This window comes from Aquarana catesbeiana, linkage group LG05, assembly GCF_042186555.1.
Source record: "Aquarana catesbeiana isolate 2022-GZ linkage group LG05, ASM4218655v1, whole genome shotgun sequence".
Classification (NCBI taxonomy): Eukaryota; Metazoa; Chordata; class Amphibia; order Anura; family Ranidae; genus Aquarana; species Aquarana catesbeiana.
The window spans coordinates 57,680,685-57,696,261 of NC_133328.1; the positions used below are offsets into that span (position 1 = coordinate 57,680,685).

At 40.4% G+C, this 15,577-nt stretch overlaps 1 protein-coding gene across 2 annotated transcripts in view; it reads right to left on the reverse strand.

Moving 5' to 3' along the window:
• Positions 1-3,400: 3,400 nt before the first annotated feature.
• Positions 3,401-15,577, reverse strand: part of LG05H10orf67 (linkage group 05 C10orf67 homolog) — a 243,086-nt gene continuing 230,909 nt past the window's right edge. The window contains exon 16 of one of the 2 annotated variants that reach the window (XM_073629770.1): positions 3,401-3,548. In XM_073629770.1, the coding sequence (XP_073485871.1) occupies positions 3,460-3,548 (89 nt within the window). In that variant the 3' untranslated portion in view covers positions 3,401-3,459. The remainder of the gene's footprint in view (positions 3,549-15,577) is intronic. The other variant, XM_073629768.1, reaches the window with a different exon arrangement.

The following is a 15,577-nucleotide window of genomic DNA, read 5'->3' on the forward strand; positions in this document are numbered from 1 at the left end:
ATTGCCTTAGGGGGTTAGAAAGGATGTTTTCCCCTAGTGGAGCAGGTCAGATCATGATTTAAAGTTTTTTTTGCCTTCCTCTGGATCAACCATGCACAAAGGGTTCCATAGGCGTGCACACACCCTAATCACCTCCATGCACTGGGCTTTCTTCTGGCAGAATTGCCAGAACTCAGTCTGGCATCTCTACTAAATATACACCAGTGGCAGGGGCTGTGCTGTGAGTGGGAGGACATTTTGTGTGTAAGATCCTAAGCAGGCAGCCCTCCGGTGTCTCTACTGCCTTCATGGGACAGGAGCAGAGTGGAGGATAGCGGCAGGCCAGTCAGCAGCTAGATGCGAGCAGGTGAGAAGACTGACAAATCAAAAAATGATAATGTAAAAAAGGCAAAGACTTATGACAAACGGTTGGCCCAAAGAGAGAAATGCTTGGCTCAACCCCAACCTCCAACATTCTTAGGAGCCACAAGTGATGCTCTGAGTGAAGATTGCATCATGTGAATTTGAACTCCCAGAAGTGTTGGAGGTGTTTTGTTTGCAAATGCTGGCTATCAAAAAAGTGGTACTTCATATGCTGAGCTGTACTGTAAAAAAAAAAAAAATGTGTATATATACAGTGGGGAAAATTATTATTTAATGGCAACAAAGGAATGGCTCAAGAAGAAGCACATTAAGGCCATAGAGTGGCCTAGTCAGTCTCCAGACCTTAATACCATAGAAAATGTATGGAGGGAGCTGAAACTTTGAGTTTCCAAGAAACCTTTGATGTAGATTTAGAGAAAATCTATAAAGAGTGGACCAAAAACCCCACCTGAGATGTGTGCAAACCTGGTAACCAACTATAAGGAACGTCTTACCTCTGTGCTTTCCAACAAGGGTTTCTCCACAAAGTACTAAGTCATGTTTTGCTTCAGGATCAAATACTAATTTTACTCACTGAACTGCAACTTAATTTATATTTGTATCATGTGTTTTTTCTGGATTTTTGGCTGATATTCTGTCTCTAAAATTTAAAATACACCTAAGATAAAAATTATAGACCCTTCATTTCTTTCTGAGCGGGCAAACTTAAAAAATCTGCAGGCAATCAAATAATTATTTTCCCCATTGTATATAATATTTTTTTTACAGTACAGCTCAGCATATTAATGTCTGCTTTTTTTGACAGCCCCTCCTTCCCCAAAAGAACTGTCTTTAAAAAGCCATTTGCAAACAAACCGTTTGCCCCCCAAAACAAACCTTACCTCAACCATACATACACTTTAAACAGAACAAGGGTGCACACACCGCTTCAGGCAAAAATGGACACACCTGGTCCAAGGTGCTAATCCCGGCTCATCACAGTAGGCAATATCAAGAAAAGAAGAAAAGAGATTTCTTTATTGTCATGAGCCAGACAAAATTGCAATGATGATCAGTTGATGCGTTTCACACGAAAAGAACCGTGCTTGTTCACAACAATTGAAATGCTTTTAACTGGTAATTGCTAAATAAACAAAAAAAAAAAAAGAACATTTTGAAAAAAAAAATATTTTCAACATTCTGTTATAAAACATATCCAATAAAATCATATTTCTTCATACATTTAAGTCAAAATGTATTCAGCTACATGTCTTTGGTATTAAAAAATCCAAATTACTGTATATTAATTGGTTTGTGTGACAGTTATAGCGTCTAAACACTATTGTATATATATTTGAAAATTGATCAATCCTGATGTACTGACAGCCTCGTTTCTTGAGCCCCTAAATTGCCAGGACAGTTCAAATACCCCACAAATAACCCTTTTCTGGAAAGTAGACAGTCAAATATATTTAGTAGGAGGCATGGCAAGTTTCTTGAAGTTGTAATTTTTTGTCATAATTTTTTGGAAAGTTAAGAAATAAAATACATTTTTTGTTCATAATTTCTTTTTTTTTATATACTGTCCCCAGTGCAGTACAGCATCATCATATGACTGGTGTGGCAGTGATCAGGAGGGATGATGACTGGTGACAGTATAAAAAAAAAGAATTGTAATATATTTTCTTCAATTTTTCAACATTTCTTTTTCTTTTAAAAAAATGTTTTTTCTTTTTCAGACTTTCATTAGAGTAGTTCAGTGTCACCTACTTACAGTGCACTTTGTGTAAACATTTCTTATTTAAATTAGAGATTTATTTAAAGGGTTTGTTTATATTAATTGGTTATTTAATTAATAAGTTAAAAAATTAAAGTGTTTATTTACATTGATAATTGTCTATTTAATGAAAAAATGTTTTAATACATTTTAAAATATTTGTTTAAATTAATGAGTGTGTCTGTGTGTATATCTATATATATATATATATATATATATATATATATATATATATATATATATATATCCACGAATGGGAGAGGTGTCACGGTGGGCTCTCAATTATCCACCAATTGCCAATAAGAGAAAAAGAAGGGACACGATCTCTAATGCAAAATGTTTACTGAATATTTATCCATACAATACATGAATTCAGCAGCAACTGTACAGTTTTGAGCAAACCATGCTCTTCATCACAGAGTATAGGGAGAGAAATATTCAGTAAACTTGTTGTATACAGTGGAACCTCGGATTACGGGTATAATCCATTCCAGGAGTATGCTCGTAGTCCAAAGTACTCGCATATCAGAGCGAGGTTTCCCATTGAAGTCAATGGACACAAAAAGAATTTGTTCCGCATTGACTTCAACGGGATGCAATACTGCATGCGGCCAGAGGCGCCAGAGAGCCTCGGAAACGTTCGAAAAGGCCCGAGGACACTTCGGCTGACCTCGGCAAACCTCGGAAAGACTTCCTACCCGAGATTTGCCAAGGTCAGCCTTACTGTCCTCAGGCCTTTCCGTGAATTTCCGAACAGCGCTGATCGGCTGCGATCGGGCGACGTTTGGCTCTGCTCGGCTCCATTGCCCCCCCACCTCAGGCCAAAAGTGGTACTGCACATCGCTTTGGCCTGAATCGTGCTCGTTTTGTGAGGCAACACTCGCAAACCAAGTTACGATTTTTAAAAATACAGTGCTCGTATTGCGAAACGCTCGTTAATCGCGTTACTCGCAATCCGAGGTTCCACTGTACACATATACATATACACACACATACACATGTGTTTGAGCTTTGCTTTGGGGTGCACACACTAATGCAATAGGCCTATGAACGGTTCTGGATATTGGAGTTTTCAATTTAATTATTTATTCATTAATTTTTCAATTGGTTGAACTAGATGAACTTGTGTCTTTATTACACTAATTATATACTGTAACAACAAATGCCAACATGATTCAAAAAGAAACCTGTTATTCATAGACAAATAATAGACCATAGTTGCTTGATATGCACAGTTCATGCAAGTTTAATAAACAATACACAAACAAACCATTACATTTTTTTTACAATTTTTCAAAGCAAAAAAAGACTTTCGCTGACATAATTTTAGTTTTTCTGACCTAATTTCCTACGATCATGTCAGAAGGTGGAGGCGGCAGAGGCGGAACTCCTTCGATGTCCTCATCATTGTCTGACACCACCTGCAATTCTGAAATAACAGACAACAGTTACAAGTTGCTTCCACTGAATAATCCAACTGTCAATCTTGCTGCGCTGGGCTCCAGCGTTTTATCTGATTAGTAAAATCCCTTGTTGTTCCGGCTTTACGTGGACATGCTCTCTCTGCATGCCTTAGTACAGGCTAAAAGGATTAACAATTTCTACACTGGGCAGAAATAAAAACCGAATAAATGATGGTCTCCTAACTGAACGTAATCTGTAATAACACTACTATAATTGTCACTGGGGTCTTGTTAGGACTGAAGTATTTGCATGTGAAACAGTCAAGAGTTCTCAATGACTACATGTGAAGGCACACTTTTATACACACAGTCAAATGGGTGATGGCTTTCACTCTTTCAACTGCAACAAAAAATTTTAAAATAAAGGTGAATTGTAATTGGTTGTTCCTGTGGAACCTCTTACCATCTCAAAGATAAAAGTTCCATGCAATGCAGAACACACATTTTCTTTTTTTTTTTAATACTGGAAGAGTGCCAATTAGATAATAATTTCTTCATATTGCTTTATTTGGCTGGATTAGGAAAGGAGCAAGAGGCTATAGGCTCTGGGCAGCCAAGATAAGCTGATATAAGCTGATAGTCTATGGGCAGCCTAAAGCTGGCCATACATGGAGTGAATGTCGGTTGGTTCCTGGTGAACTGGCTTAAATTCAACCTGAGAGGTGGCCTTATCAGCACCCTTCCACCCCACATCCTTCAATCTGAAAATCGAAAGAGACAGGCAGAAAATTGTTGGCTGAACAGCCCCTGCATTCTGCATCACCAACAGAAGAAATCTATCAATCCCCCATGGGTCCAGGCGTTGTTCGGCAGTCAATCTTCAACCTGGCTCCTTCGGATTTTCAGATTGAAGAATGTCGGATGGAAGGGTTCTCACAGGGCTACCATCAACTCAAATTTTGGTCAGTTCATAAGGAACCATCGTATATGGCCAGCTTAACACTGCAGAGTTTATATTTTTCCTGCATTGTAGTGCTCAAATAGCTCAATATATTTTCCGACCAATGCATTTGCAAAAAAGCTAATTTTTGGCATGCATTATTGCATGTGCTTATATGTGTTTTAGATGCACGTTTCTGTGTAGGCGTCAAAACACATAAAACTGAATTATACGTTATTATGCATTTACCATTCATTGCATTAAATGCTTAAAGGAAATATAAATCTGATAAAAATCTAATTTTAATGTATACTTAAACACATGGGTTCTTACATTGGAAATAAACTATACAATACTCACCTTCCCTGATATGACATCTGCATAATCCCTCGCTGGCTGTCAGAGATTGACTACCAGACGTTTGGTTAATAGAAATGTGCATGCATGAAGATTGGTTAATAGAAGTGCGCACGCGTGCAGAATATTTGGCAGGATGGTAACTAGGCATGCACGCACGAGTACGGGTGCTCACTTAGTGCTTGTTGGCTAGAAATGAAGAAAGAGCTGCGTAAACCAAATAAAATAATAATTGCAAGTAAGTGACCAAAGCAGCTGACACACAAACAAACCAAGTCCACTAAGTCTACAAAAAACCAAAGCCCGGTCCGGAATTGGAGGACGTATGCAGGAGCTGTTCGACTTCCACCTGTGATCATCGCTTCCTTTCGGTGACCGTGGCCTGTGGGATACCATCTGGCTGGATATCACGGGAGATCATCCCCTTATGCCTATTTGACGCACTGCTATACGGTATGTGCGTCCTACGGATCCGGTAAGGGTATCCATTTATACTCATTGGAGATCTATGTGCTGTGGTATCTGCTGTCGCCTTCCCATTTGAGTGCGCCCACACCTCCCAGCGTCTACTGTTACCCTCCGTTTGGAGAAGACACCTTTCTTTACCTCACATGTTATAGACTTTCACCATTTGCTGTCCTGGTTTTTTATTTGGACACTCCAATTAAAGCAGGGCTTTTGCCTGGCTTTTCACATTTGATGGTGTTATATGTATATGTTCAATAATTATTTTATTTGTTTTTCACATATGTGTCTAGTATATACTGGATACTCCTAGTGCTGCACTTTGGTTTTTTGTAGTGCTTGTTGGCGCCAGACGGACTATTTAAAGGGGCTCTTGCTCATGCTCCAGTGCTGACTGACCTTTCAGCTGTTCCCTGTATCCTGCTATTACTCTGCTTGTTCCCTTGTTGCTAACTTGGATTGCCTGAACTTGGATCCTGCCTTTGCTTTGTTGCCAGTTCCTGACCACGGCTTCGTTCCTGACCACATCTGTCTTATGTCTCAGTACCTCACTGCCCACCTGCTTCTGACCTTGGCTATCCCTGTGACCACGCTGCTGTTACCGACTCTGCTCTCACATCTGATTCAAGTGCCTATCCGGCTGTTATCTGTGTCAGCTGTGCTCATCACAGTGAGTTACTGTCTCAAGCCTGCTGGGAACTCTGTCAAGCCTTGCATTTTGAACCCGCTGCCTGTGTGGAGTGCCCCTTTAACTTCAGCTGGATCAGCTAATGTTCCTGACTTGATGTTCTGCCAGCCTACCAGGGTCTGCATCTCCTGCTGCAAGCACTCCTATCAACACTTGCCAACACTCATGTTCCTCCTGTTCACAGAGGTGAACTGGGCTGAGCTGATAACAGAGCTGATTTGCATAGAAACCTACTAGCTCACTGGATTTCTAGCAGGATAAACACCTTTTTTTCACTCATTGAATATATATTACAAGATGCTTTCAAAGGTAAATTTAATAAACAAAAGAGGAACATATAAAAAATCCCCAATAGGACACAAATGGCAAAAAAACGAACAGGGTTATAACCCTCCCTTACGCTATCCAAAAATGAAAAAAACATATTTTTTTCTCGTTTTGAAGGGAAACTATAATGGTTTGGGGTTGATTCTATATTCCTTTTTTCAAATTGATGTTTTATCTCACTTTTTTTACTCCATGTATACCACCTTTGACAAATATTTAATGCATTACAAAGTATTATCAGAGCAGTATGGGTTAACTAAAGAGACAGTACACTGGTTGCAATCTACTTTGTGGAGCTGTCTGACAAGTAATGAGTCACCATGATAAGGCATTCACTTGTGTATTTATATGCTTAAGCTATGGAGCTTTGTAAACAACTGTTTTTTTTTTGGAACAGATAGCTAAACTGTCTAAGTAAAACATATGAAAAAAAAAGACTAAAGCTGCACTTGGAGGCTACAATAGGAGAATACAACATATTAATATGCAACATTTAAATGTCTAAAAAATAGTTTTTAAAATTGTATTGTTTTCTCCTGTCCATAATACAGAAAGTACAAAACTACTACATATCCCTTTAAAAGTTGAGCTCCAGGCAGATATAAAAATATTATGTAATCCTGTTGAAGAATAATTTTTTAAGATTGTGACAAGCTGGGGTTGTTTAGCTTGTTGGTAGTGCCAAACAGTGAGTTTACTCACCAGAAGTGTGTTTTCAGGGCTTTTTATGCCCACTTTTATTTAAACAAAAGAAAAGTTCACAAATGAATATCTTCCCATGCAGGGGCTTCTCACCATCAATATGAATCAAACATAGGATGCAGCCTCCCAGCTCTTTATAAGCCCTGCGTTTCCGGCCTGGTGCCTCGTCCTCCTGATATCAAACACACTTCCTAGTGCTTGTGCACAAAATGCTGTACCTGTCAGCTTGGCTTTCCAGTTACTCTGTCTCTCACAGACTGTCTCTTTCTCTCTCTCTCTCATGCTCAGACCTTGGTCTGTCCAGACCCGGACAGCACGGTGCAGACGTACACCTCTCACTGCTCCCTTCACACACTGACCTCCTCGGGAGGGTGGGGCGATGAGCTCTAACTCTGGCTCTAATATGAAGTCAGCATACACCTGTATCATTAATCACTTGAGGATCGTAAGATTTTCCCCCTTAACTACTTACAGACCACCCACCGTCGTTATAGGTCGGCAGTTTGAAGAGGAATATCGTTGTTATAGCAGCAGCTATCTGCTATAACCCCGGTATCCTCTTCTTCAGCGGGCAGTCCGCTTTCAGATAAAAGTGGTCTCTGTGGCGGATTCCCAGCGAGATCACTTTTATTGGGGGCGGGAGAGGGGCCCCCCTCCCAACGCGCTCCAGTCGTCCCTGCCGCTTACTGGAGCCGTCGGTAGCGGTGGAGATGAGCCTGGATGCCGAGTGAGGGGAAGATGGCCCCCACTCGGCTCCATAGCATTGGAGGGCGGAAGCAACGTCAAACGTCACTCCCACCCAGTGCTCTTAAAGGGGAATTTTTTATTTTTATTTTCTATTGCATCTTAGTGTAAATATGAGGTCTGAGGTCTTTTTGACCCCAGATCTCATATTTAAGAGGTCCTGTCATGATTTTTTTCTACATGTAATAGGAATAAAAGTGACCCAATTTTTTTTTAAAAAAAGGACAGTGTCAAAATCAAAAATCAAAAGTAAAATAAATAAGGAAAAAAATAAATCAAATTAAAGCGCCCCATCCCGCGAGCTCGCACGCAGAAGGCGAACACATACGTAAGTCGCGCCTGCATATGAAAACGGTGTTCAAACCCCACATGTGAGGTATCGCCGCGAACGTTAGAGCAAGTGCAATAATTCTAGCCCTAGACTTCCTCTGTAACTCAAAACTGGTAACCTGTAGAAATCTTTAAACATCGCCTATGGAGATTTTTAAGGGTAAAACTTTGTTGCCATTCCACGAGCGGGCGCAATTTTGAAGCACAATGTGTTGGGTATCAATTTACTCGTCTAAGTAATTTTCTAGCAAAAAAAAAAAAAAAAAAATGATTTTAACTGGTAAACACCGAGTCTGAAAAATAGGCTGGGTCCTTAAGTTGCTAATGACTAGGCCATTTTTTGAGTTACAGCACTGCGTAACCTGTGTTATGGTGCACAGGTTAATGTGCAGTATTTCAGGTTCCTTAACCACTTCAGCCCCGGAAGAATTTACCCCCTTCCTGACCAGAGTACTTTTTACAATTTGGCACTGTCGATTTAACGGACAATTGCGCGGTCATGCGACGCTGTACCCAAACAAAATTGATGTCCTTTTTTTTCCCACAAATAGAGCTTTCTTTTGGTGGTATTTGATCACCTCTGCAGTTTTTATTTTTTGCGCTATAAAAAAAAAAGCAAAATTTTGAAACAAAAAAAAAAAATTTTTTACTTTTTGCTATAATAAATATCCAAAAAAAGTACATATTTTTACCAAATATTGTACATATTTTTGTTAAAAAAAAAAAATCACAATAAGCGTTTATTGATTGGTTTGCGTACATAGTGTCTACAAAATAAGGGATGGATTTATGGACTTTTTATTATTTATTTTTTACTAGTAATGGCAGCGATGAGTGATTTTTAGCGGGACTGCGACATTGCAGCGGACAGATCAGACACCTAACTGACATTTTTGGGAAACAGTGACATTATTACAGTGATCAGTGCTAAAAATATGCACTGTTATTGTACTAATGACACTGGCAGGGAAGGGGTTAATATCAGGGGTAATCAAGGGGTTAAATGTGTTCCCTCAGTGTGATTACTAACTGTATGGGGGACTGTGTGACTGGGGAAACACACAGATCCGTCTTCCTGCATAGCAGAAAGACAGGATCTGTATGATCTCCACTGTCAGAATGGAGATTTGCCCTGTTTACAATTTGAGGAATATTGCAGGGTCTACATCCCTTTAGATGTGTTTTCCTATTAGGAGTATCTCCCCAAAAATTGAATTTTTGCTGAAGGGCATGCCTGATATCCGATTTGTATCTTAGTGCAGACTTCTGGGAAAATCAGTTAGCCAATCACACAAGCAGGAAGTTATGTTTCTGGGGGCATTCTGTACACATTCTGTGTACGGAACACCTCCAGGCAGCCATATTGTGATGCATTTTACAGAAAATAGTGCTGCAGATTGAACAGGAAAGGTCATTTTTGAATAACATTCAATTACAAAATGACTTGTGTCGCAATTGTATATGCTAAATTATATATTTTTTTCATTTGCTATTTTTTTTCCCCATGAAAGTGGAGTTACCCTTTAATGTGCTTCTTTCCTCCAAATTCTGGCCCAGGCTGGCCCTGCCACAAGGGATAAAACATAGGGAGATCTGCATGTCTTTCAGAGATGTACTTTGTATGTTTTTTCCCAGACATACACAGATTTGCAAGTGCTTGGAAGTCTGTAAAACATTATGTTAATGGTCCTTGAGGAAGCTCTTAAAGCGTTTGTATACCCGCACATGTCAAAAAAAAAAAGAAAAAGGAAAAAAAAAAAAACCCTGTAAAGGCAAAGGCATAATGAGCTAGTATGCACCACATACTAGCTCATTATGAAATACTTACCTTAGAACGAGGTCCCCGTATTGAAGCCCGGTCAACGCCAAGGGAGCTGACATTTTGCCTTCTGCATTTCGCGCTGTGAGTGGCCGGAGACGCGATGACGTCACTCAAAGGTCACTTACCTACAGGTAAGCCATATTATAGGCTTACCTGTAGGTAGAAATTCAAAATAAGGGTATACAATCACTTTAAGAGACACTGCTCTTGTAAAATTTGTTTTGGTTTTGAATTGATGAAATAAGCCTCACTCGTTTCACACTGCTGCGACATGGGATCCGACTTGTGAGACCCCAAGTCACATGACAGGTCCAATTCAATGTTTCCCTATGATAGCTGTCTTAACTGATACTACACAAGTCGTTCCGACTTAAGACAAGGTTCCTGCACTACTTTGGTCTGACTTGAGTGCGATTTTAGCCCTTGTACAGGCTCCTAAATAGCATCTAAGTCGGATCAAGTCGGAAGGAAGTTGCAGGCAAAGTCGTACAGCTGTTGCAGCAATATGAACTGAACGAGACTTCGTTCATCAATTAAAAGTCAAAGAAAATTTAACAAGAGCAATGTCTCTTAAGAGCTTCCTCAGTGACCATTAATTAGGTACTCAGGCCAGGCCTGGAACACTGTACAAATACCTCAAATAGCTAAAGCGCAATTGCATAAAAAGTAAAGTATTATTTGCATATATTTTTTTATTTTAATGGTGCTCCAACCCTACATCCTTCTTCCCTGGCAGTAAGCTGGAGATCTGAACCGCTGAGGTCTGTATGGGAGAAGCAATCTACTAAAGCCCCAATTAACCACGTTTATGCTCCCTGCTCTCTGAAAAAATTTGCGTTGAAAGACAAGCTGAGTTATCTACAGAATAGAATTGCACTACATGATCAACAGTTTGTGGACATCTGACCATCACACCTAAATGTGCACGCTGGATATTTTATTCCAAAACTATGGAGTTTCCTTTTATCTTTTCTCCACTCTGGGAAGGATTTTCAAAAGATTTTAGAATGTGTCTGTGGGAATGTGTGCTCATCTAGCTAAAAGGGCATTTGTGAGGGCAGTTAATGATGTTGGATAAAGAAACCTGGCTCGCAATCAGCATTTCAGCTCATCACAAAGGGTTGAGGACAGGACACTTGAGATCTTCTACACCAAACTCATGTCATGTCTTTATGAAGTACAGGGGCACAGTCATATGGTAACAGAAAAATGGTCTTTAACAAACTGTTGCTATAAGTTTGGAATGGTACAGTTGTCTAAAATGTCTTTGTATGCTGTAGCTTTAAAAGTACCCTGGGTTACAAACATCCGACTTATAAACGACTCCTACTTACAAACGGAGGGAGACAACAGGAAGTGAGAGAAAATTCCCCCTAGGAAGGGATATTCTCTCCTGTATGACTTATCAAGGGAAAAAGGTGTCTCCACTGAAGCTTTAATCACCAATCCTTGTTTCCACAACAACCCAAAATTTTCTAAATCCGATTGTCACAGGACAGAAAGTGAGGTGAAATCTTCTGAACAGGGGCACAGCCAGCAAAACAAACATTGCAGGGGTGGTAACCCTTCCCTATGCTATCCAAAAAACTTAAAACATTTTTTTTATTGGCTGAAGCTACACTTAAAAAATGTACCTGTTCCGACTTATAAAAACAAACAAATTCAACTTAACAAATCCACAGTCCCTATCTTGTTTTTAATCCTGGGACTGCCTTTACCCATCACTGGAAACATCTGAAGTCAACAATCCAGACAGATGTCCACATATTTTTAGCCAAATAGGTATATGTGATGGTCAGGTGTCCACAAACTTTGACAAATAGAGTACATTTCTGATCCACATGCTCTGAGTCTTCCTGATTACTTCTATTAGATTTGTACTGTATATACCATATGGCCCAGCTAAGATAGTTATACAGGATAGAGCCAACTTATGTTATCATCACAAGACCCATAAATTCTGAAAGGGAACAATCTGCCACCAAAAACACCTATGCAATCTTTTGGGCAGAATCCTGATCTGGACATTCTACTATTGGCTAGTCAAATCTCTGGGGCAGCATTTCTGCAAAGCCGATATAGGCCATGGCCTAGGGCAGCAGGGTTGCCTGGGGCAGCATACGTCCAAACAGAAATAATATAGAGGTCAAGAAAGCATTACAATCTATAATAAAATATTTCATGTGGCCACCTGTCTGCCAGTGCCATCTGGCTGGGTCTTTGTTGGCGTCATTGCATAATTTTTTATGTAATAGTGTGTACCTGCATTTCCCTGAGTCCAACACCTAGAACCAAACTGTTAACAATGTATGTTGGCATTTTACCTTCTTCTTTATTAAGCTGGTCATAGACAGTTCAAACCATATAACAGCCCCTAGCAATAATCGCATATAAAATCTGACAGACTGGTTGTACACAAGTTGATTGATCGAACAACTTGGGTACATTCAGCCTGCCCATACATAGTTTGAGTCTCAGCCAATTCAGCAGTGATCGGCCGAGACTCAAACCATGTATGGGCAGGCTGAATGTACCCAAGTTGATTGATAAATTAACTTGTGTGCAACCAGCCTGTCAGATTTTACATGACTGACAGGCAGCAGCTCTCTGCTTGTGAGAACCGAGTGAATGGCGGTGTTCGATCGCTCGGTTCTCAGTGCAGAGGCGCCGGGGGACAGATGCAACATCTACTTAGATAAGTATGATGGGCAAAAAACCCCCCATATAAACATTTGGAAATACTTTGTCACATAACTGAATGTCTGAGCAAGTACAGGTTCTTTGGGCCATCTTAAAAATGACTCTTTTACCAGATCGCTCTTCTTTAGCTTTTTATCTGTCTGGGTCATTGGGGTATTTTAGGCCAGGTCAAGGCTTGAGAATTGGCCACTACTTCACACATATGCTAAAGCACTGGAGCAACTGGTTCAAATGGTCACTAAGCAGGCGTAAAAACCTTTGATGAATTCTCTCTGAGCTTGCTTTGTTGACTTAGCATTGTGGGACAATAAGCTAGCGTCTAGACATGTCTCTTGCTGTGACCAACAGGGCCTGTCCATTGGATAGAGAAGAGAAAATAGAAATAAAAACATACATATACAGAGTCAAGATATATATGTATATATGTATGCCTAATAAAAGCATAAGACACATAACAGTGGTATTACAGTATGTGTGAGTACTATGCAAGTTCATTTTTTTATTTTTTTTATTTGCACATACAGTCCATTTTTCAAGGCAAGCTTCAGAGAGATGCGGAGAGCAGTACTAAATCAAATAGGTAAAAGATCCCGGCAGTGTTTGGGCAGTAGATCCCCACAGTCCTGGAGGCCCTCTCCTTAGGCCAGAGATGCTCAGGACACAGCTCTATAGAAGTCTAAGTAGTGCTACTGTGCAAGTTCAGACCGGGCACTGAAGATGTATTGTGAGGGATCTGAAGTCTAATGCCCTGTACAAACGATCGGACATTCCGACAACAAAATCCATCAGACTTTTTCCGACGGATGCTCAAACTTGTCTTGTATACACACGGTCACACAAAGTTGGTTGGAAATCTGAATTCTGAATGAGAAAAATGAAGTTCAATAGCCAGTGCTGCTCTTCTGCTTGATTCTGAGCATGCGTGGCACTGCGTCGGAATTGTCTACACACGATCGGAATTTGTTGTCGTAACATTTTAGATCCAGCTCTCAAACTTTGTGTGTCAGAAATTCCGATGGAAAAAGGCAGATGGAGTCTACACATGGTTGGAATTTCTGATAACAAGCTCCGATCGCACATTTTCCGTCGGAGAGACCGACCGTGAGTACAGGGCATTACAGTGTAGACCTCAATGTGGGGAGCAATGAGCCCTGATTGGAGGGAAGGGACATAACCCCCTTCACTCAGTATACAGAGAGCATGCAGAGCTAAGGATATGAATCACAGGCTGTGTGCTGGAGTTCTCTTCCCCTGTTGCCTTTGTATCTCTTGGTGTTGGAAAAGAAGTTACTCATACAGATAACAGAGGAACAGGGAGAAATCACACTCAGTGCTTTGGATGGAGCCCGTATAAAAAGATGTGACTTGTTCATATTTCATGTCTGAGGCTTACAACCACTTTACACCCAATCACTAAAATCTCATATAGGGTTAACAAGTTACTATCATTTCAGAGGTCATTTTTAATATTTTTATAGCTGGCTTCACTACTATGTGTTAAAACGCACATTTATGCATGATAACAAATGGCACTGTGTGCTTGCTGTACACTGCAGTGCTATTCCTTTACAAGGCACAAGTACAATAGGTGCTGATGAACCACATTGTGGTTGCACCATAACATATATTCTGTGATTTGTGGTGTTCTACATTAACAAAAGGATGCAATTCTGGTTTGCCTTCCATTGTCATGTGCTACAAGCCCATTCTAAATGATGGGACAGCTTTAAAGTGATACTAAACATACACTGTTACATTTACATTGTCCCTTCTATTTCTGTATATGGATGATGGCATTGTAATTATTTTAATAAAAAAAAAAAACCCATCTAAGTACCTTTTTCCTAATCGATATACAGAAGTCACGTGACCCAGATCTTCCCCAGCCTGTCTACAGGGAAACATAAGCAGGAGGAGCTTCTAGTCCTCTGCTGCTGGTCACATGTTCAAAATAAAATAAAATAAAATAAATAAACTGCCTTTGGAATACAGTGTAAAAATAAATACATAATTTCAATAAACTGTTTAAATTGGCATACACATATATATTTGAAATCAAATCTTTATTATTTTGTGGAAATAACATGGTGTGGGCGGATTTCTGTCAGTCACAGGCTGTGTCACGCCCCTCCAGCATGTGTCTTCGAATAAGAGGGAGGTGAAGCCACCATTAATCTACATGTAATATCCCATCCCCATTGTGTTTAGCTGGTTAGTGGGCATGGAGGAGGAGGGAGAGAGTGGGCAGCCATTTATTACTGTGTATACGTCCACATGTGTGACTATGGTCACATGGGCTGTTTAGATGTGATAGGGAGGAAATGCTCAGCATAGAAATGCACTGAAAACTGAGCATGTGCAGAGTTGCCACCACAGCTGCAAAATCCCTGAGCTGAATTGGGGACATAGACAGAAGTGGGAGAGTAGCAGGATCAGATGAATCCCATAATGACTGAGTGAGTATGAACAGCATGTAATACACCATTTATTGATAATTTTTTATGATGTGAGTTTAGTGATACTTTAACCGGTTCCCGACCGGCTCACGCAGATTTACTGCAGCAGAATGGCTCTCCTGGGCGAAATCCTTTATGGGTACGTCCTTCCCTTTAGCGACCACCAGAGGGTGCGCCCACTGCACGGCGGGGACCCGATGCGCGTGGCTGGCAAGCACGATCACCACTGGCCACGCGCGATCTCATGCACGAGAGCCAGCACGGGGATTTGTGTGTTTAAACACACAAATCCCTGTGCTGTCAGTGGAGAGGAGACATATCGTTTGTTCCTAGTAAGTAGGAACAATGATATGTCTCCTCCCCTAGTCAGTCCTATCCCCATACAGTTAGAACACACTGAGGGAACACTCATACAACCCCTTGATCGCCCCCTAGTGTTATCCCCTTCACTGCCAGTGACATTTACACAGTAATCAGTGTATTTTTATAGCACTAATTGCTGTATAAATGTCAATGGTCCCAAA